The 21,944-nt window shown below is 41.3% G+C and overlaps 1 protein-coding gene across 2 annotated transcripts; it reads left to right on the top strand.

Moving 5' to 3' along the window:
- The first annotated feature begins 6,469 nt into the window (after positions 1–6,469).
- Positions 6,470–21,019, top strand: card14 (caspase recruitment domain family, member 14). Of its 2 annotated transcripts, none has more exons than XM_037260110.1 (20): positions 6,470–6,792; positions 7,268–7,405; positions 7,486–7,811; positions 9,901–10,059; positions 10,150–10,269; positions 10,638–10,763; positions 11,669–11,773; positions 11,882–12,010; positions 12,218–12,315; positions 13,045–13,103; positions 14,430–14,514; positions 17,320–17,536; positions 17,683–17,809; positions 18,249–18,489; positions 18,571–18,634; positions 18,699–18,819; positions 18,925–19,086; positions 19,405–19,523; positions 19,928–20,043; positions 20,615–21,019. In XM_037260110.1, the coding sequence occupies exons 1-20, from the start codon at positions 6,576–6,578 to the stop codon at positions 20,820–20,822; spliced, it is 2,937 nt and encodes a 978-aa protein (XP_037116005.1). In that variant the 5' UTR covers positions 6,470–6,575; the 3' UTR covers positions 20,823–21,019. The 2 variants fall into 2 exon arrangements, with proteins under 2 accessions (XP_037116005.1, XP_037116000.1); XM_037260105.1 differs by having other exon boundaries at positions 11,669–11,812.
- Positions 21,020–21,944: the final 925 nt, after the last annotated feature.

Raw genomic sequence — 21,944 nt, 5'->3', positions numbered from 1 at the left:
CGGAACTGACTAAAGTTCGATCTAACACATTGTTTCCCTTCCATATCATTCGTAAATTTACTCAAAACATTAACAGAGGAGCCTATTTTGAAATGAAATAGCCTCGTGCGTATAGCAGCTATCATTATAGCATTAGCCACCCGCAAACTCCCATGAGCCTCAGCTCGCAGACTCCATGAGCCTCAACCAAGTGTCGTGGCAGCCCCCTGCACTGTGGTTTTTCGAGTAAATTTTAAGTTTTTAAGTGCGCCTAATAGTGCGGAAAATGCTTTTTTCCTTAGGGTCAATAGCAACCAATCTAAATGCAGTTTCAAATACTCAGTATTTGTTGGACATCTTGATACATTTGATAAAAATGGGTACATGTTTACACTGCATATTGTAAATGACAAACAGAAATAAATATTTCTCTGACATTCTTCATCAGAAGATGGCCAGAGAGTGGTCACCATGGATCTGCAACTGAATATGGACCATTGGAGACTCTGAGACTAGCTCCAGACCAGATGTGTCCTTCCACTGTCCTTTCAACAAATGAATTGCACTTGCACAAAGCCACCACTACATAATTTAACCATATTCTAGTCCCAGTGAATTTTCACTCATGGGGGTAGCACAAAGCCGCCAAATTACACTTATCAATTAGAGTAATGTGAAATATATGGCAGACAATTAAAGAGACACAAAAGCCAAGATGGTTCATTTTTCACAAATTTGCCCAGTTTATGTTTTTTTTTTTGCTAGGAAAATAAAAAAAGTTAGCAGTTTCTATTTCCCCCATTCATTTTGGAGAAACAATGAAATAACAAATGCCTTTTGAAACGTCCACTTTTAATGAGGAATTGGGCAACACAAGGAAGCGATCACAATTGCCCCATTGGAAATTATTGTACAGACTATCGTTTAAAATGTGCAAAAACAGCTATCAATTGGCACCAAAGGTTACATGAACATGGACTACTTATGACTACTTCAACAAATCACAAGGATTAATCTCTCTGTGGCTGATTTAAGAGATATGAGCAGCCTCTCTGCAGCTGAAGTGCTCTGTCACGTCTGTCTGTTTCCTTTCACCAGTCACCAACATACACAAACACGACGCATTCCAAGAGGCTTTATATAAGCTGAATTGCTCATACGTCGTTATAGTATATTCAATTGAAATTGGGAAGGGTTCATTTGACTTACGTACATTTTCCCAGAAGTCCACGTATAGGGTACCACCTCCGCCGCCAATCCGAAAAGTATGCGCTTCAAACGGCCACACTCAGCTGAAGGGTCGACCTTCTTGCTGGAAGTCCGGTGCTCCTAATCAATAAGTCCACTGCCACTCTGTTCCAAAATACCATTAAATCACTTCTGAGTTTTTTTTTTCCAGGGGGAAAATGCTCAGCATAAGCAAATTCATGTGAGTGGCTAATCTCATGCATGGATAATCGGTATTGGCAGCATAAAACCTTAATTGGAACCCCTTTAATTTGTCTAAAAATACCAAAGCACTCCATACTATTTTTTGGTATCTCACAACATGTAAAAAGTCAGACAAAAAGTCAAGGTCACATTTTTGACCTCATTATGTATACAAATTGTGACATTTCACCTGTTGACTTTCGGACCCTATTTCCATGCCTGTGAGGTGAGTCTCTTCACAGGAGAATTGTTCTTTTGTATTTCTTTTATATATAATGCTCCCCTCAAACTTAGATTGGGAGATCAATGGCTTGCTCAAGGGTACCTCAACAGTAGTCAGAAAGCAGACTAGCATCTCTTTTTTTTTTTTTCTCGCAAGGGTTAGGGTTATTTGTTTAGTATCTAACGCAGGGGTGGCCGATTAATTTTGCAAAAGGCCACATGAGAAAGTCAAGTGAGAAAAAGCATGTTGCAATGTCCCGAGACCCGAGTGAGGATGAACAATTCAGAAAATGGATGGATGTTGTGTTTCAATAAATTACTATGCGTAGATTTGATATCTATTGTTACAATTAGTAAATTAAAAATATATATAAGCAGGCGTTTAAAAACAGCTGTACACTTTAAAAAATTATAATGTTAATTTTGTGTCCTAAACGCCAAGTCATATTAGCTGTTCTTAATCAGGAATCCCAAACATAATAAGTGGAAAATTTTGATATATTGATTTAGTAGTCCAAATTATGTTGGCCTTCTTTTCCCTCCAACATGCAGGAAATAAGAATGTTGCTCACATTTTGGACACATTTGTGTTTGTCATATTTGAGGGGGGAAATTGTTGCTTGAGCTGTCGAAAACAAATCGCAAAATCCAGCCAAAACGTCATTAGATTGTATTGCAGACACAATTTGTAGCCTTGCTCACGACCTTGCTTGTACTTCTGTTCACATGCGTGAACTTAAAATAAAAGTGCAACTTTTAAAATACAATCACAGCACAATTTGCACTTTTCTTTCACTGTGGCTGGTGGACATGGCGTATGTGTCCCCCGTGGCCGCACTTTGTCCAAGTCTGGCCTAATGGGACAGCCTTATGTTCATTTGATTTATGTTTCTGGGCAAGGGATATTTTTCAGGACAACTCTGGTTGAAGTGAGTTAGGTGGGTCCAATTTCCGTTCATACACATGTAGTTGAAGTAAAACAATTTATTATGTTGATTATTTTTAGATAATCTTAAAATATGCTTTGGAAAGACTTCCTCCTCTCTGTTATCGAGTTTTCCCATAATTCAGCAATGACTGTGTACCTGTTTCCTTAACAGATTGCCTTGAGATCATCTGTTTGTTTGCATAAATCATTCACAGCACAGTAAATAGTTTGCTCACTGAAGGATGGTAAGTGAGCAACCAAAATGAGAAACCTGAGAGTCTCGGGATTGTCAACCTGTGGTCCGCGGCCCTCTAGTGATCTGTTGCGGCATTACAATTGGAAATGGAAAATAATTGTAAAATTTTTAAAAATAAAATTGATTTGAGAAAAATGTCAGATTGTTGAATATAATTAAATTCAACACTGCATTCATCACAGCTTTCCATAAATAGATTTTTATTGATTTATTTATAAAAAGCTTTGGCAGCTCATTCTCAGAACAGCATCCTCAAATTTCTTCTTAGATATAAGATTTACAATACAGAGAAAAAACAAAAGGGGAAAAGGGACAGGTAAATTTAAGCTTGCTATTTAAGTCTTTAGGCCTAGCATCACACCTATTAACATTCGTTTGAAATGGTTATCAACAACAGACTAAACTAGACTTAATATAGTGTGTATAAGTTTAGTAAATTATTCTCGTGCGTATCAGCCGCGCTGGATATGTAAATCAGCCCATCTAGCTGCGGTGAATATCTGATGGCACTTGTGCCAAAAATCCAGACAAATGTCACTTGACCAATGAGCAAATCTGCATTAGATGAGATCATAAGTGCATGTGCAGTGTGTGCAGTGTGTGCACTGTGCGGTGCGTTAGCAAGAAAAATGCAAGTGATGGACAAAAACGTGCTCGTGACAGAGTTGATGTGCATTAATGATATTTGTCGCATGTATACCTGCACATAAATGGTTAGTAACACATGAGTACTGTCGAATATATCTTTTACTCAGCTAAATTGAGAGCGGCATTGCACTCATTGGGAGCAGTGATGCTCACTTTCTAACTTTCGCTTCTTTGGTTCTGCCATGTTTCATATCTTGGGGTACATTTCTTCTTTGTCTACTTTTGTCCTTTTTTGGTGGAGCAACTGCCTTGATCAACAGTAGTACGTAATAGAGCGGTAGCTCTCTCTGGTGTTAAAATGAAAAAGTACACACTAAATACACTCAGGCAAGCATTGAAGTGCGAACCATATTCTATTCTATAAAATTTCTTGCGAGCCAATTAAAAATTGACCAATCGCGGCCCATGGGCCGTAGTTTGGACATCCCTGTCACTTTACAGCAGCTCCAGTCCAATTTCCTCATTTCAACAAGGACTTTGCTCTCGACTGTTGTTTGCTTCCGTCAGCTGTCTGGAATGTTTGCTTGGCTTCATTATGTCAAGTGAATGGAGCTGGGCAACCGAATGCAGCTTGGACCAGGGTTTATTGAACAAACTCAAAAGACCAACTATAGATGTTCGACTAGGGACGTGAATAACTGAACAGAAAACCTAGAACAGAACAGACTGGAGACTAGAAACAAGAAGACATGAGACGAGAACAATCCGACAGGGAGTGACACGCAGACAGGACTTAAATACATGACAGGTAATGAGAGGCAGGTGACGACAATTACATAGATTGTGAGCACAGGAGGGGAGGGGCGAGCACACAGACACGTGAACCGAAACTATGACATTAAAACAAGGAAGCAAACTGTGACAGATCTTGACACATTAATGAGGAATTACCAAGGCAAACTTGTGAGGCATGTAATTTTAGAGTTAGATAACCTTCATATAGTGCCTTTGGAAAGTATTCGGCCCCCTTTCAACATTTCGCCACATTTCAGGCTTCAAACATAAAGATATAAAATTTTAATTTTTTGTCAAGAATCAGCAACAAGTGGGACACAATCGTGAAGTGGAACGAAATTTATTGGATAATTTAAACTTTTTTAACAAATAAAAAACTGAAAAGTGGGGCGTGCAATATTATTCGGCCCCTTTACTTTCAGTGCAGCAAACTCACTCCAGAAGTTCAGTGAGGATCTTTGAATGATCCAATGTTGTCCTAAATGACTGATGATGATAAATAGAATGCACCTGTGTGTAATCAAGTCTCCGTATAAATGCTCCTGCTCTTTGATAGTCTCAGGGTTCTGTTTAAAGCGCAGAGAGAACCATGAAGACAAAGGAACACACCAGGCAGGTCCGAGATACTGTTGTGGAGAAGTTTAAAGCCGGATTTGGATACAAAAATATTTCCCAAGCTTTAAACATCTCAAGGAGCACTGTGCAAGCAATTATATTGAAATGGAAGGAGTATCAGACCACTGCAAATCTACCACGACCCGGCCGTCCCTCCAAACTTCCATCTCAAACAAGGAGAAGACTGATCAGAGATGCAGCCAAGAGGCCCATGATCACTCTGGATGAACTGCAGATAACTACAGCTGAGGTGGGAGAGTCTGTCCATAGGACAACAATCAGTCGTGCACTGCACAAATCTGGCCTTTATGGAAGAGTGGCAAGAAGAAAGCCATTTCTCAAAGATATCCATAAAAAGTCTCGTTTAAAGTTTGCCACAAGCCACCTGGGAGACACACCAAACATGCGGAAGAAGGTGCTCTGGTCAGATGAAACCAAAATCGAACCTTTTGGCCACAATGCAAAACGATATGTTTGGCGTAAAAGCAACGCAGCTCATCACCCTGAACACACCATCCCCACTGTCAAACATGGTGGTGGCAGCATCATGGTTTGGGCCTGCTTTTCTTCAGCAGGGACAGGGAAGATGGCTAAAATTGATGGGAAGATGGATGGAGCCAAATACAGGACCATTCTGGAAGAAAACCTGTTGGAGTCTGCAAAAGACCTGAGACTGGGACGGAGATTTATCTTCCAACAGGACAATGATCCAAAACATAAAGCCAAATCTACAATGGAATGGTTCACAAATAGACGTATCCAGGTGTTAGAATGGCCAAGTCAAAGTCCAGACCTGAATCCAATCGAGAATCTGTGGAAAGAGCTGAAGACTGCTGTTCACAAACGCTCTCCATCCAACCTCACTGAGCTTGAGCTGTTTTGCAAGGAAGAATGGGCAAGAATTCCAGTCTCTCGATGTGCAAAACTAATAGACATACCCCAAGCGACTTGCAGCTGTAATTGCAGCAATAGGTGGCGCTACAAAGTATTAGCGCAAGGGGGCCGAATAATATTGCACGCCCCACTTTTCAGTTTTTTATTTGTTAAAAAAGTTTAAATTATCCAATAGATTTCGTTCCACTTCACGATTGTGTCCCACTTGTTGTTGATTCTTGACAAAAAATTAAACTTTTATATCTTTATGTTTGAAGCCTGAAATGTCGCGAAATGTTGAAAGGTTCAAGGGGGCCGAATACTTTCGCAAGGCACTGTATATGCAGAGCTGCAGAGCTTTTTTAAATTATGTATTATGATGTACAGGAAAACTGGTCACCTAACGTGTGAGTAGATGAGACATTCAGTACATGTAGTTGTTTGTGACAACTGATGTAATTGGTTGTAAAACACAAGACTGATACAGGCCAATCCCACATTGTTTAATATTGAAAACATGGTCTGCTTTGTGTTTGTATGTCATCATGTAATTTATGATTGCAACCCAGTGTTGGGATTTTGTCAACCGTATGTAATCTGCCCTTACTGTGGAGAAGACTTGTGTTACAGGTCTTTCCACATGCCCAAAGACCAAAACACACACATGCGCGCACACACACATGCGCGCACACACACACACGGCCGCGCATTCTCTACACTTGATTTGCTATAACACCTGACGAACACCTAGTGGGTGTGGAGAGACTGTGCCTTTTATATCATTGGCCTGCCTCTTTCTGTCTCATTGTTCTTGTCTTGTTCTAGTAATGAGTCGCCGAGCAGCCTCAGCCGCCAGCAGCCATTGTTGTTGATTTATACGACACAATCATGATGGCAGGAGAGAGTGTGCCCGAGGGGCCTGACCTGAAGGGAATGGGTGAAGAGGAACTCTGGGAACTTATCAATGACAACCGCCATCGGCTGTCCCTGGGGGTACGGCCGTGCATTCTGATCCCGTACCTTAGGCAAGCCAGGGTTCTCACTGAGATGGACGAGGATGAGATCCTCTCCAGCCACAACCTCACCAATCGCTCAATGAGAACAAGTAAGATGCTGCTGTTGTACAATATACTATAATATATACATATATATATATATATATATATATATTATGTAATATGTCTTGTCACCATGGGATAGTAGGAAACGCAATTTCGATCTCTTTGTGTGTCTTGACGTGAAGAAATTGACAATAAAGCAGACTTTGACTTTGACTTTTATTACCTGGTAAAGTAAACATTGTGCTTCATTTTTATAAAATGAACATTTCACCTCCTCCCTACTTAAAACTTAGACAGACTTACTGTAAACTTATTATGACTTGTAAGTGTAGTTATTGCAAATACATTCTAAAATTGCTCTTTTTTTTCAATTAAATTAAAACTTTATTTTCATCTATTGTCTGCTGCCATGAGAATTTATTCTCAATTGCCTGACCTGTATAACAAAGTTCAATAAAGTCAATCAGTAATCATTATGACCCCCCCCCCACACACACACACACTGTTTGCTGTTTGCAGGCCATATGATGGATCTGTTGCGGACCCAGGGTAGGAACGGTGCAGTGGCTTTGCTGGAGAGCCTGATGATCCACTACCCAACACTCTACACTCAAATTACTGGACGCAAACCCAGCTCAGAACCCTCAAGATTCAGTGGTTTGTCAAATGTCCGCTAGTGCCAATGAGTTTTATATTCCATATAGCTTACTTACCCTATGTCTTGGTTCTCTGCGCAGGCCTGATAAAGTATTCTGAACTGACTGAATACCTTATCAGAGCAGTAAGCGGGATGCAGAATGAGCTTTGGGAAGCTCGCTCTGAGGCTGGAAGAAAGAGTGCTCGCTGTGCCTCACTTGAGTCTGAGATTCAGCAGATAATGGAGCGCGAGGAAAAGTCCAGATGCCTTCAGTTGGAATATGAGCGCATACATAGACACTTGTCTTCACTGCAGCGTGAAGTTACACAATTGAAGGACGAGAAGTGTGATTTATATGTCCGCTATACTGCAGCTATTGAGGAGAAATCAGCTGTGAGCATGCGTCTCCATGACCTCAACTTGCAGGTTGGTAGTCATCACTGTTTTTGGTTAAAATAGACCAACCCTATCATACACCTCATCAAGGTTTGTGATGTCACTGGAAAGTTATCAAGTTAACTGAGTATTTGCCTCCCACAATTATGGTCTAAGAATAGCTTTTTGGTTTTGGGCCAATTCTTCTGCATTGTAATCTCAATAATGATACATTTGTCTATAAATGCTGTAGCAGTACAAATTTGAGTAGTTGCTCAATTAATGAGTTATTTAACATGATGACAATGTTGTTTTTCTCAAAATACATGGCATCTAAAAAAAGCAAATGAAAGTATGTTCACAACACTACCAAGAGCGCAAGTGCCAACCCCCTTAAATAATCAACATAATATTATTTAATAATTCACAATAAAACTACTGTATTTTCCGGCCTATAAGCCGCTACTTTTTGCACAAGCTTTGAACCCTGCAACACTCTTTGTGTAGCCCGTATCGCATTGCCAACTTTAACCCTGTAAGTCAGGGGTGTCAAACTCATTTTTTTCGCGGGCCGCATTGTAGTCATAGCTTCTTTCGGAGGGCCATTATGACTGTCAACCCAAATAAATGTATGAGCACCTCATATTACATACAGTAAAAGCTGCAAAACAAACTGACAAATAACTCGTTCTCAAATCAGACGAGTAAAAACTGGTCAAATATTTAAAAAAAAGATATTTTTAAAAGTGAAGACAATTTGCAATTCTAGTAATGACACACGAATTTGAAGCACAATTTGTCTTCGCGGGCCACATAAAATGATGTGGTGGGCCATATCTGGCCCCTGGGCCTTGAGTTTGACACCTGTGCTGTAAGTGATCCCATTTTATTCATAATTAGTTGTGTGTTGCTAGTGTTCCCTGCACATAAAGTTTATTATAATCTTCGCTGAGCTTTATACATGTTTGCAGAGCTCCTTCATCTCTGTCAATAAATGTTATCTTGATAAAAGGTATGCGTCCCCCAAAGAACCATCTCTTTCCTGACAATCCTCTTTGTGTATATTCTCTTACAAATGGTAATTAAACATTAAAAGACCTGCGGCTTATAGTCCAGTGCGGCTTATTTGAGCGAAACAAGATTTTCCCCTAATTTTAGCTGGTGCGGCTTATAATCAGGTGCGATTTATAGTCCAAAAACTACGGTATGTTTTCACTACCCGAGTCTGATTGTCAAAATCCTGAGGGAGTATTCGCCAGTAAATAATGAATTACGACGATTTAATGTAAAACTAAAAACAATGCACTGATAACACAGGTTGTCATTTTGCCTTGCTCAATAGCAAAAGTGCTGTATAAACCTATCTATGGGCGTTCTGTCATTTAAACATCACGCTTTAAACTCGAATGTCGAGCAAAAATGTACACTTCTGAAGCCAATTCTGTCCAAAACTGTTCTGTGTTTTATCGTTTCAGTCAACTTTTTACTCATGTCTGAAAAAGTGTTTTTAACAAAGTGGCTCTTCAGAAATTTTTGCTGTGCATAGCATTCCGCGCACATCATCTTTTGTGATTGCCCCAGATTATGTACTGTGATAAAAAGGTCTCTTTAATTACAATGTATTTGTCTTGCATGGGCTTCCCTACTTGCATGGGTTTTTTGTGGGTACTCCAGGTTCGCCAACATTCCAAAAATTGTTGTTTGATTTAACGTCCCTCGGATTGGATAGCAACCAGTCCAGGGACTCCCCTGCCTTTTGAGTCCGTTCTTCCAAATGATGTCAAATCAAAATTTACTACAATTAAGCTGTAGGAACCTTCCATATATGATCACTGGAAGCACAATAAGCCTCCGTGGCAGGAGCTGTGAATAGCTCAGTATTTTTTTTTATTTTATTTTAATAAAGAGACTATTTGCTGAAACAAATGTAGTCAAGTAGTAGAACAGTTGTTCTTAAAAAAAAATCGATAAAACTTATTAATTTTTGGTTTACAGATGCAGTCTGGACAGTATGTGTCAAGTGGATAATCACATTGAAAAGTCATTTGCGACTACCACTGCTGTTGTTGTTTTGTACCTTGAGATGTAACAGTGATGTATCACAATTGTCAACATTTTGTCTCATCCCTACTTACAACAGATATATCAACTGCAAACAGAACTGCAAAAGGCCAAAACAGAGAGTGACTTGCAGAAACAGCGCTCTCTGAAAGCTTTCCCTGTAGCTGAGGAGTCTCAGCTGCAAGAGGAAGTCAGGAGTCTGCGCTGCCAGTTAGGCAAGATTGAGAAACTGAACCCAGTGAGAAAAATACTCAAAGATTCTATTAGAAGCCATCATTATTTTTATGTATCTGCAATGTTGGTGTTTCATCGACTCTCACTCTGTCAGGCTCATCAGGATATTCTGGCTCAGGACCTGGCTGAGGCGAAAGATAGCCAAGTGGAGCTCGTAGATCAACTCAAGCGATATACGGAAGAAAATGAAGAAATGTACAGAGAAAAACAAGAGGTGAGTTCAATTACTGTGACTGGAACTAGTGTTTAGAAATTTGACGCCTTCAGAGGTTTCGAGTTCCAGCTAACATGTTGTTAGTCGATATTTTGTGGCTTGTGAGATGGAATATGTCAGTCAGGATTCTAGGAGTTCTTGCTTAGCAGCTACTTTGTTTCCTCGAGACAGACAGCAGCTTTCTGTTTTGAGGTAGGCAGTGAACACTTGACTCTGCAGTAATGAAATGTGGGAACTTGTCCTGCAAATACATTTGTCACCAGTTATACACTAATGAAGTTTCTCTGTGTATAAGCATTGTCTTGATTTAGTTATCAAATGTTGTGTCTCTATAAAGTGACAACTACATTTTGTGTATCATTGTTCAGCTTCTGGATCAGAATGAGTGTCTGACCCTCCAAGTGAAGCAGCTGACCCAGGACTGTAACATGCATCAACAGACGAGCACTACGATCCAGAACCAGATGAGAGAGCTGCAGACAGAGAGAGACCAAGTAAGCAAGACTCAACAATGTAACTCTTTATTGGACACTGTAAATTAAGCTGAAATAGAGATGACACTTCCCAGGAAGTAGGCTTCAGCTCACCCGGCACACAAAGAGTTTTTAACACTATTCCTTTTCTCAAATACAAATTAAATTGATTTCTTTCCTTTTTTAATGTTTTTTTTTTTTTTTTGCTTCATTTGCTCTCACTGTTTACATGTTCAAAATAAAGGCTTATTCAGCCAATCAATCAAAAAACACACTAAATTAACATATGTAATTACAATTGGTAACATTTTTCCTACATGAGTGAGAATTATAGAAAGAAGCAGCCAGCGACAGCTTCAGATTTGGGACAATTATGTTTGCAGGTTTGAATAATACAACACTTAAAATCACCCAAGAATTACTCAATTTTCTAATTTGATACTGTGAATCAAAATACAATAACTAATTGATGCAGCAGTCAAAACCATAAACTAGCAGTCTTCATTAAATACCAGCTGATTTCATCAAAACCATGGTGAAATCTGTGATTTCCAGCAAATAATCAACTACTCACTTCAGTCAGGCGAGGTTCACTTGAAAGCAGCAGCCATTAAACAATTTCTAAACAAGAGAACACTGGTTAACAAATTGTAGACCCATCTCAAATCATCCCTTCTTAAGAAAGATTGTCAAGAAACTGTTCAACTCTGCATTTTTTTACAACTCGAATGGGCTCTTTATCAACCTTCAATCTAGTTTCTGTCATCATTGTATGATAAACGATTAAACACTGACGCTGGGAAGGTGTCAATGCTAGGCTTATTGAATGTTGTTTGATACTGCTGATCATAAGTTACGGTTGAAAAGGTTGGAAACCTTGGTAGGATTGAATGTAACTGAGTTGCAGTGGTTTCCCTGCATCCTAGGCATACCTTTCCAGAAACGAGGCCCAGACCCAGATCGCCCGCATCCTGGCTGAGAAGGACATCTTGAGGTCTCAAATGATGGGTCTCCAGGAGAGAGCCTTTTATGTGAATGCCAAACACAACATAGAACGGCAGAGCTCTCATGTAATTTTGGACTACAAATGCACTCGCAGAGCAAAATAACTTCTAATGACATGCCATTTTCTTAAGCAGAGTGCTGCTGGCTGGAAGCATCATAGAGTCCGCTCTGAAGAGTCACCATTCCGAAACAGACGAAGACTTTGTCGCATGGATGCAATTAGTCCTTTACCTTTGACTTCACTGAATCCCTTTACATCGGAGGTACAGTATGTGAATGAAAGTTAAGTTACTGTCAGAATTGGTGTTCAAAATTACCCAAGGGTTGTCAATAGGGTAAGCTAAGGGTAGTAAGTAGATTGGTTAAGTAGATACCTGACTTTGGTGGGCCTTTAATTAAGCATATATACCAGAGTTTTAAAATGTTTATGTTTATTTATATGTGTGCACATATCAACATTTATCTTGAAGTGTGAAGATGCAGTGGCAAGTGTCCGATCTCGAAATGCAGAGCCTCCCAGTCCTCAGTCTCTCCGCAAAAGAGAAAGATCTCTTTTTGTAGACAGCAAGTAAGTCTGCGTCTGTGATTAAAATTTTACTGGGTTTCGATTATTCAAAAGTAAACTATTAGTTCAAAGGCCCCTGGCAAAGTTTTACAAACACCTGACAAAGGGCAGGAGTTCAGCATGTCTTCTTTATATAATGACAAAGCAACGTGTCAATGACGTGAGAAGATAATTTATTTTCCTCTCCAAACAATGTGATTGTTTCTTGGCCAGTCAAACCTGTCTGAGTTGCTGCAAATGCCTCAGACTCAGCACGCACGTGTTCACCAAACTGAATTCAGTTTTACATCTGGAGGGCACTATCTGAACAGCTCAATTCAGATTGTTTTCAAATCCGCTCGCTTTCATACTATGTAGTAAATACATTTTTTCATCACATTTTATCTGCAGTCTTTACAAACTCGTTGCATAAAGAATCATCAAATGCCTGGTATGAGCTCCGCGCAGAGTCAGAAAATTGGTGCATTTGTGTTGCCTATGTGACAATGTGTAACTCCACGGTCAACTCGAGTCAACATACATATGTGTCCAGAGTGCTATATATAAGGATAGCCAAACAAGGAGAAAAGTCTCAGTAGCACAGTGGGCTAGCTTGAGTCACCTATTTAATTGTGTGCCAAAGTGGCCTAATCTAACAGTATGAAGTTGAACTTCATTGTGTCCGTGTGTTAATATGTGTGGGTCTGTGACTCCCAAATCTGATATCACCTCATGTGTTTTATTATTTTGTAGCCTGGATACAGTGGAGACTGATGATTCTTCATTGGACGATTTTGAGATTCTTCCCACAGGTGTGTTTTGTGTGTTTACATTGACATTCCTTTTGTAACGCATGTGATTTTGCATGGACGATATCAATCTTGTTTGGAAAGTTTCTCATTCTTGAAGCTTGAAAGTTTTGTTTGACCTGTGGTTTTTCAACTTACATGCAAGAACCATATTTCAAAACTAAAACCTGACTACCTACCCCCTCCCTTCTGCCAATCTACTGGCCCCAATGTCCATGCAATATGTCAGAGGCATGTCAATCAGGACATCCCCGGGTGGATCACAACCGGGTGGTTACTTGCCACCGAGGAGATTTTTACCTTTAGACCCCAGATTCTGCTTCCTCATGGGACGGGATAACAGTGGAATTGAGGAGGTCTATGATAATATTTTCCCCACGGATTCACAAATGTACTATCTTGAGGTCAGCAGCACCCAATGCACCAAAACAGTGGGTATTCTGAACTGCATTTGTTGCACGGTCAACCTGTCCACCCACTTGAAGGCAATGGAAGGCAACCCCTTGTTCACCCACGGTAAACCCCAATGTATTAGCGCTAAGTTGTGGGGCAATGAGTATGCTCACACCTGCTGAATGTCTCTTACCTTGAGCAACTCCAGAGTGGATGAGAGTCCAACCTCTCTCAAGAGAACTGGTACGAGAGCCCAAGCTGTGTATGGACTCAAGCTCGACTGTAGCTAGTCCCATTTTCTCTGCCTCGCACACCAGCTTGGGCTCCTTCCCTGTCAAAAAGATGACATTCCACACCCCTAGAACCACCTGTTTTCGATGGATGACCCTTCCATTGTTATCAAGCCACAACTTCTAGGATCACTGAGACACGACCCTTCCACCAATCCATGCAAAGTGTACAAACATGAAATATAGCAGCACGGTGCATCATATCGCTTCACATGTCTGCCTCACATTGACGAAATCCAGTTAGTGGGAATGTCTCTATGGAGTTTGCGCGTCATCCCTGTGCTTGCACATGTTTTCTCTGGATACTCCAGCTTCCTCCCACATTCCAAAGACAACATGTTAGGCTCATTGAACACTAGAAATTTGCTATATTTGTGCATGGTTGATGGGCTTTATCTGCACTGCAATTGACTGCCGACCAGTCTAGAATGCACCTCACCTCTCACGAAGAGGGGATAGGCTCCAGTTACCCATGACCCTAATCAGGACAAGGTATTGTTTTGTAATGGTCTCTAATTATTGTAGTAAAATATAAAATTATTAACACGTCTTCCCTTGATGACAAGTCTTCACGAAGATACATTTTTTGTCCCCACATTGAAACAACATTGGTGTCAAATCTTTAAACACCATCTCTTCTGTTTAGTGCTGACAGAAGACAAAAATTCAACAAGAGACAACCAAGAGACATCAAGACAGTGTGCGTCTGCTGGGAACAAAGGCACATACAGGTGAGGCAGTCCTACAACAGTCACATGACTCTAGGCATCTTTTAACCATTGATTTTATTGGTCAGTCACCCAACTACAAAACATATTGTAAGAATTGAAATCTAAACTTTGAATCTTGAAACTAGGCTTTCCACAAGGCAGAGCATGGGGTAATAAATAAACACTTCACAGTTTGTTAAAAGGCAATTCTCCCCAGTAAACGTTTTCACAGGGATTATTGAAATGATACAGTAGTCAGAGCCTTCACAGCCTTGATAGAACCCCTTCAATAAATTAGCATACAATGGGGCGGCAATTGGCCTCCCTTCAGAGAGCACATTTACAGACTGCACATTGGGGTCCACCCCAGTGAACAAGAGGGTAGCCTCCCTCCGCCTTCGGGCAATAAGTATTCCCACACCTGCTCGACGCCTCTCACCATGGGAAACTCCAGAGTGGAAGAGAGTCCAGCCCCTCTCAAGAGGACTTTTACCAGAACCCAAGCTGTGTGTGGAGGCAAGTCCGCCTATATCTAAGATAAGATAAAATAAGATAATCCTTTATTATTCCCTCAATGGGGAAACTCCTATGTTAGCAGCTGTACACTTAACATATACACACAAACACGCATGCGGGGAAGGGGGTAAAAGATTTAAAAAAGTAGAAGGTATATATAATCAAAAAATATGGACAGTATATACAAAATACACAATACACAATATACAGTGGAGATAAAAAAAAATATTAGATAAAAAAATAGTGCAAAGGAAGAAAAAAAAACTGCAAAAAAGCAGGTAAAAAGAGTGTGAGGTAGACAGATATTGCACATAGTATGATTGCACATATGGTTATTGCACGTTATTGCATGTTATTTTGTCCGTTAGCTACAGTCTGGTTGTACAGTCTGATGGCAGCAGGGAGGAAGGACCTGCGATGCCTCTCGGTGGTGCATCGTGGGTGACGAAGCCGGTCACTGATGGAGCTCTCCAGGGCTCTGACAGTCTCATGAAGGGGGTGGAAGACATTGTCCATGATGGAGGACAGCTTAGCCACCATCCTCCTCTCCCCCACCACCTCCACCCGGTCCAGACTGCAGCCCAGGACAGAGCCGGCTTTCTTCACCACCTTGTCCAGCCTCTTCCTCTCCGCTGCAGTGATGCCGCTGCTCCAGCAGACCACCCCATAAAAAATGGCGGACGCCACCACAGAGTCGTAGAAGGTCCTCAGGGGGCCGTCCCTCACTCCGAAGGACCTCAGTCTGCGCAGCAGGTGGAGTCTGCTTTGGCCCTTCTTGTATAGGGCCTGAGTGTTAACAGTCCAGTCCAGTTTATTGTTCAGGTGAACACCCAGGAACTTGTAAGAGTCCACAATCTCTATGTCCGTTCCCTGGATGTTCACCGGCGAGGGGGGGACTTTGCGCCGGCGGAAGTCCACCGCCAGCTCCTTTGTTTTTCCAGAATTAACTATTTACTAGTTGGAACTTTTCTGCCTCGCACACCAGCTCAGGCTCTTTTCCTGCCAGAGAGGTGACATTCCATGTCCCAAGAGCCAGCTTCTGTACCCGGGGATCGGATCGCCAAGGTCCCCGCCTTTGGCCACCGCCCAGCTCTCTTTGCACCCGACCCCTTTGGCCCCTCACACAAGTGGTTAGCCCATGGAAAGCGGGACCCACATTGCCTTTTTGAGCTGTGCCCGGTCGGGCCCCATGAGTGAAGGCCCGGCCACCAGACGCTTGCCTCGAGACCCAACTCCAGGCCTGGCTCCAGAAGGGGGGGCCCGGTAACCCGCGTCCGAGCAAGGGAAAACGAAGTCCATTTGAATTTCCCATCATAAGGGTTTTGTTTGAGCCGTGCTTTGTCTGGCCCCTCACCTAGGACCCTTTTGCCATGGGGCATAAAGCCCCAGACAATATGGCTCCTAGTATCACGCAAAACCCTCCACCACGATAAGGTGAAGACTCACGGAGGGGGTGTTTGAAACCACACATCAAATATGTACAGTCCAAAATTTCAAAAAACATTGCCGTCATAGACAAAACAAAACAACAACTGGATTACAATTCACTTCGCACACTTTACTGTTCAGTACTGTTCATATGTTCCATATACGTATGTATTACCATTCTGAGTTTTGGGGCAATAATTACAAAACCTCACTAGTCATTTATCATCCTGAGGAAAATAGCAATAGGGACTATTCATAAGGTCAACCTACTTAGAACACACAAATCCACTTTTTATACAATCAAAACTATTGAAATTTACTGACATGGTATCTTACCAAACAGCAATAATTATATACACGTGTGTACATGTATACATAGTATCAACTATGTATAGTTATACATATATAGTAATCCCTCATTGGTTCCAAGACCAAAAAACAAACCCGACCTACTTATGAGACACTGTATGAGTGTCAACCACGCATCCGCAGTGCTACCTCGGAAAATGGATGGATGATGGACATCTCTGGTTGCACGATGTGCCTCAGAAATAAATTTTAGCCTCTTCGTCAAAGCTCAAAATTATCAATTTTGCATCTTAGTTTGCGAGTCGAAATTCACATTTTGCGCCTCAAACAATCACAATGTTCATGTGGCAAAACACAGAGACCAAATTTGGCATGAATTCCCCCATTTGTGGAACAGCCTTCCGGAGAACCTCAGGGCTGCAAAGAATGTACTCATTTTTAAGAACAGGCTCAAGACCCACCTTTATGAATGGATGAATTAATGGATGATTGATTGATTGATTGATTGATTGATTGATTGATTGATTGGTGAATGTGCTTTACTTTTTCTTATTTTCTCTAATCTTTCAACAGCCTGGATAAAAATGCTGTACCTACATTCCTCGTGCGTTCACGTCCAAAAGCAGTGCGCATTAGTGGCCGCATAGTCACCATTGCCTTCCAGGGAGAGGCACTGCTAAGTCAGATTGCAGTGGTAGGAGGTAATAAGACTGGAGTCTTTGTGCATGATGTAATAGAAGGGAGTGCGGCACATACTGTGGGTATCACCCATGGAGCACAAATAGTGGAGGTGAGAGAGGTCTATTTAATTTATTATTTTAATTATTATTAATTATTTATTATATGTTTATTTATTATTATTATTATTATTATTATTATTCCATCCATTATTATTACTGTATCTGAGGTGTTTAACAACACACTGATGAATTGCAGGTGAGATACCAACAGGACGAGAAAGCTCTAAAGATGGTGTTGGAGGATTCCACTTTAGAAGAAGCTCTGTGGGCACTTGGTCAGGTCACCGGTCTCTGCCATCTCTCTTTACGTCCAAGGCAAGATGGTATGTCCCACAGCATGTGCTTGAAACCCGTGGCTTGGCATTGTCTTGTTTGCCTTTTTAGTAATAATGATGCCTTCACAGATGTGCAAAGCAATGCAATGCCACTCTGGAAGTACATTGTGAACCATCATCACCAACCCTTGCTTGTTTTGTTGAATGTACAACCCAAATGTATTCTGACATTTATAGTATTACTATGCAAATGTGGATCTGGTATAAAAGTTAATCCACCAAACGGTGGATACATCCGTGACACAGTCTCAAGTACAGTGTTTCTGCCATTATCTTTTTAGGTACATAGGTAAGTATAACAAACACTATGGAGAGTCGCTGAAACGTCAACAATTCTATTAATTAGCTTCGACTTTGTTTGCCATTTTTTTCACAACTCAGCTCACTCATTTTATAGAACTTTGTTTTCTTTCTGCATTTTGTCCAGACTATGAGGCATTGCTTCAGCAATTGCAGGAGAGTGAGATGTCATCAGGTGACTCTTTCTACGTGCGCGTCAACGTGACCATCCCTGCAAGTCACAAAGGGACACTGAATGTATCTTGCAACGACATTCTACATGTGACCAACACAAGACCGACAGACACCGAAGATTCGTGGTATGCAAATCAAGTTCATCCTTGCCAGCTTCTGGCCCTCCACAGTGGATTAGTACCCAACTACAACAGGTATTTATGAGCCATATGCAAAGGTTCTGGACATCAAGCGTCATGATCAGTTACCACCTTCTTGGTTTTCTGATATCACAGAGCACAACGACTTCTTATTCGAGCTATTGAAGAAATGAACTTTCAAACATCTAAGTCTCAAAAGGTAAGAGTGATTGAATAAGTGTAAAACTGCACAGCTCACTAATATATACTACTTCCCTCTTCAGCAAAGGCACATGATGGATCAGAATACTCAGAAAACAGTGAGGATTGTCAGCACGGGTTGCCAAGGCCAAAACCCTCTCTGGGTCAGTGTAGAGAATGAGAAGAGCATGAGCACAGAGTCGGGTACAGAAACACAACATTTTACATTTTATAACAAAGGAGAATTTATACACTTATAGTTTGTAATAAATGTTTGCATAAAAACACTGTATACTCCCTTACACCTAGATAAAACATCAGCACCCAGAAGTCTAACCCTCATGCCCTACACACCGGTCACACCCCACTTTCCACCCATCTGTCGACCAGTCCTGTTACTACCATCAATCCTGGGGCGCATCCTGGATAAGAAGGTGGCAGAATGGCAGGGCTTTGAGATTTGTGAACCTGGTAAGAGCCATTTATTACATAATTCATTAAAAAAAAAAATTCGAACAAACTCCGATTCCCAAAGATCATCGGGCAGTAGGCGGGGGACTGGCCCTGAACCGGTTGCTAGCCAATCGCAGAGCACACAGAGACGAACAACCATCCGCACTCGCACTCACACCTCGGGGCAACTTGGAGTGCTCAATAAGCCTACCATGCATGATTTTGGGCAGTGGGCAGAAACCGGAGTGCCAGAGAAAACCTACGCAGGCATGGGGAGAACTGGGGGTGGAATTGCATCTCTGTCTATATATTTAATGTGTTTGTTGCAACTTGCAGAGAAGTTGAGTTCCACTGAACATTCAGCCCGAATGCAAAAGTCCGAGCTCCTGGAGGAGTGTGAGCAGGGAAGCAACTGTTGCTACACCTTGCAGTGTGTGGAAAAAGTCATGAAGAAGGTTAGTGTGTGTCTGTGTATACAATATGTATGTATGTATGTAGACTTCATCTTTTAGGCTGACTAAATTGCGTGCATTTACTGTATCTCCGTCAAGGTTTCCCTGCTGGGTCTTAGATGTATTTAAAAAAGTAACTGGTGAACAAACTAATGATGACTAGTGATAGTAGGAAGAGCATAGGCATGACAACAACTCGCTTGACTGACTTAACTTCCCTGAGTTTTCAGAGGGTATTAATAATGAATCTTTTAGGAGAGTTTGTGACCCTGTTGAAGAAACTGCTTACACACAATATATCAGTAAACACACATATGCTAGACTCCAAGAAAGGTACGTATACAGATCCATCCAAAGAATCCTTCATTAGCCAATGTTCCATTGTTTGTTTCTTTTTTTCTTCTTAGGGTATACATTGCGTCTTACCTCTTGGGCTGGATTGTGTACGGCGTCTGCACAGGGCAGAAATCTTCCCTATTATCATCTTCATCGGCCAGTCAGCACGCAGCGCACGCAAACTCAAGTACCGTTTCTTCCTTCTTCATCCAAACTAAGAGTATTTAAGAAATGACGTTAATTTTCAAAGTCAAAGTCAAAGTCAGCTTTATTGTCAATCCCTTCATATGTCAAGACACACAAAGAAACCGAAATTCCGTTTCCTCCATCCCACGGTGACGAGACATACAAGTAGGCGACACAAAACAAAAACAAGAATTGATACCATTACACTGGACATGGGTTATACTAACGCCAGATATTCAAATGCATATTTACACAAATGAGTGTTTCAAGGTCATTTAAAGTTCATCCATCCCTCATCCTTTTGACAGCCAAGGTCACACGATAAATTTGGTATTAATTATCCGGCTGAAGCCTCCACCTCAACTAAAAAAAGAAAAATCATCTGATGAACATGATTTTAGCATAGTATCAACATTCTATGTTTAAAAACCATGTAAATTCAATCTATTATCAGCATGTCATTTGAAAACGGTATACTGTATACTTTAATACTAATGTTAACTATGATCTTGATTGATTGATTGATTGATTGATTGATTGATTGATTGATTGATTGATTATGCACCTTCTAGGTCAAAGCTTCACCGTCTCAACTGGTCTGAGGAGCATCTGCTGGTGTGTTCCAGAAGTGAGGAGACGCTGTTGGACAAACTGCCGTGTTTATATCACCGGGTGGCTCCTGACTCATGGTGTGACCAAACTTCACTACTGGCCAGGTTGCGCACCATCATCTGGGAGGAGCAGAGGAAGATTGTATGGGTGGAGCCTGACCTGTGGTAAATGAAACAATAAACAGGGGAAGATTTTAAATTTGTATTTGCTAGTTCTAGATAATTACAAAAATATATTCTACGCATGAGTATTTATCTACATGGTCAGAGGTACAAAACAAGGTGTGCTTCTCAAATGAGCACTAGATCATTTTTTTCCTCAAGCCACAAATTTCATGAATAAACTATTCTGCCATGTGTATGAAAGGCGTGCTGCCACGCATTTTTTGGTCTGTGCAGATTCTCCAATCGACTTAAGCGTATCACTTACGCACTCATGAAATATAAGAACTCTGGGTGGAGCAAAGTCCCCTGTCAAATGTAGCAGTGCACACATTCTCCGAAAGACTTAAGCATCTTTCCGCTTGTCTGTGCGCTAGTCAGGGGGTTGTGCTCAGAACTAGCACCCCTTCAAACATAATGCACGTAATGAATTCCTTTTGTGGTCCATTGATGACTGCCAATGCTGACTCGTGCTAGTCGTTTGGAGTTTGTCTGAAAGCACAGCTCACAACATCTGTAGTCATTCAAATAGTGGCAATGAGTTACATTTTGAATAACTTAGTTTCGTTTGACTGATAAGATGCCAGACATGAAATCCACAGTTCTGTGCTCGCATGCGTGGTGGGAAGCATCGGCAACGCTTAAACAATGGCAAGCTCACTAACTGTGAAACTAAACGGAACAGCTCCAAATAAATTTTATTATGCCAAAAGGTTATAATTTTTGTGTTCACACAGTGTGCAGCTGCTCAGAGGAGTAGGTCGGGCTAGGGCTACGTAATGTAGAAGTATGTACTATTCTCCATTCACCAAGTTTAGTCGGCATTGTTTTGTATTTTACCTTCTGATGTACCGCTGTACAGTATATTGTTGTTCATTTGTGTGAAATAAGTGTACCCTACATTTAGTAAATGTTGATTTTTTTGTATGAGTTGTATTTGCTTAGGCGGCTCGGTGGCGCACTGGGTGGCACGTCCACCTCACAGTTAGGAGGGTGCGGGTTCGATTCCACCTCCGGCCCTCCCTGTGTGGAGTTTGCATGTTCTCCCCGGGCCCGCGTGGGTTTTCTCCGGGCACTCCGGTTTCCTCCCACATCCCAAAAACATGCCTGGTAGGCCGATTGAAGACTC

The sequence above is a fragment of the Syngnathus acus genome, chromosome 1, assembly GCF_901709675.1.
Source record: "Syngnathus acus chromosome 1, fSynAcu1.2, whole genome shotgun sequence".
Taxonomy (NCBI): Eukaryota; Metazoa; Chordata; class Actinopteri; order Syngnathiformes; family Syngnathidae; genus Syngnathus; species Syngnathus acus.
The sequence above is the reverse complement of the archived record's forward strand: the minus strand, read 5'-3'. Positions and strand labels throughout refer to the sequence as shown.

Excerpts from the sequence above, each read along its gene's own strand:
- card14 (XM_037260105.1), top strand. The coding sequence starts at position 6,576 with ATGATGGCAGGAGAGAGTGTGCCCGAGGGGCCTGACCTGAAGGGAATG. Across the intron at positions 6,793-7,267 it reads CAATCGCTCAATGAGAACAA|GCCATATGATGGATCTGTTG; the intron begins GTAAGATGCTGC and ends TGCTGTTTGCAG. Across the intron at positions 14,515-17,319 it reads GGGAACAAAGGCACATACAG|CCTGGATAAAAATGCTGTAC; the intron begins GTGAGGCAGTCC and ends ATCTTTCAACAG.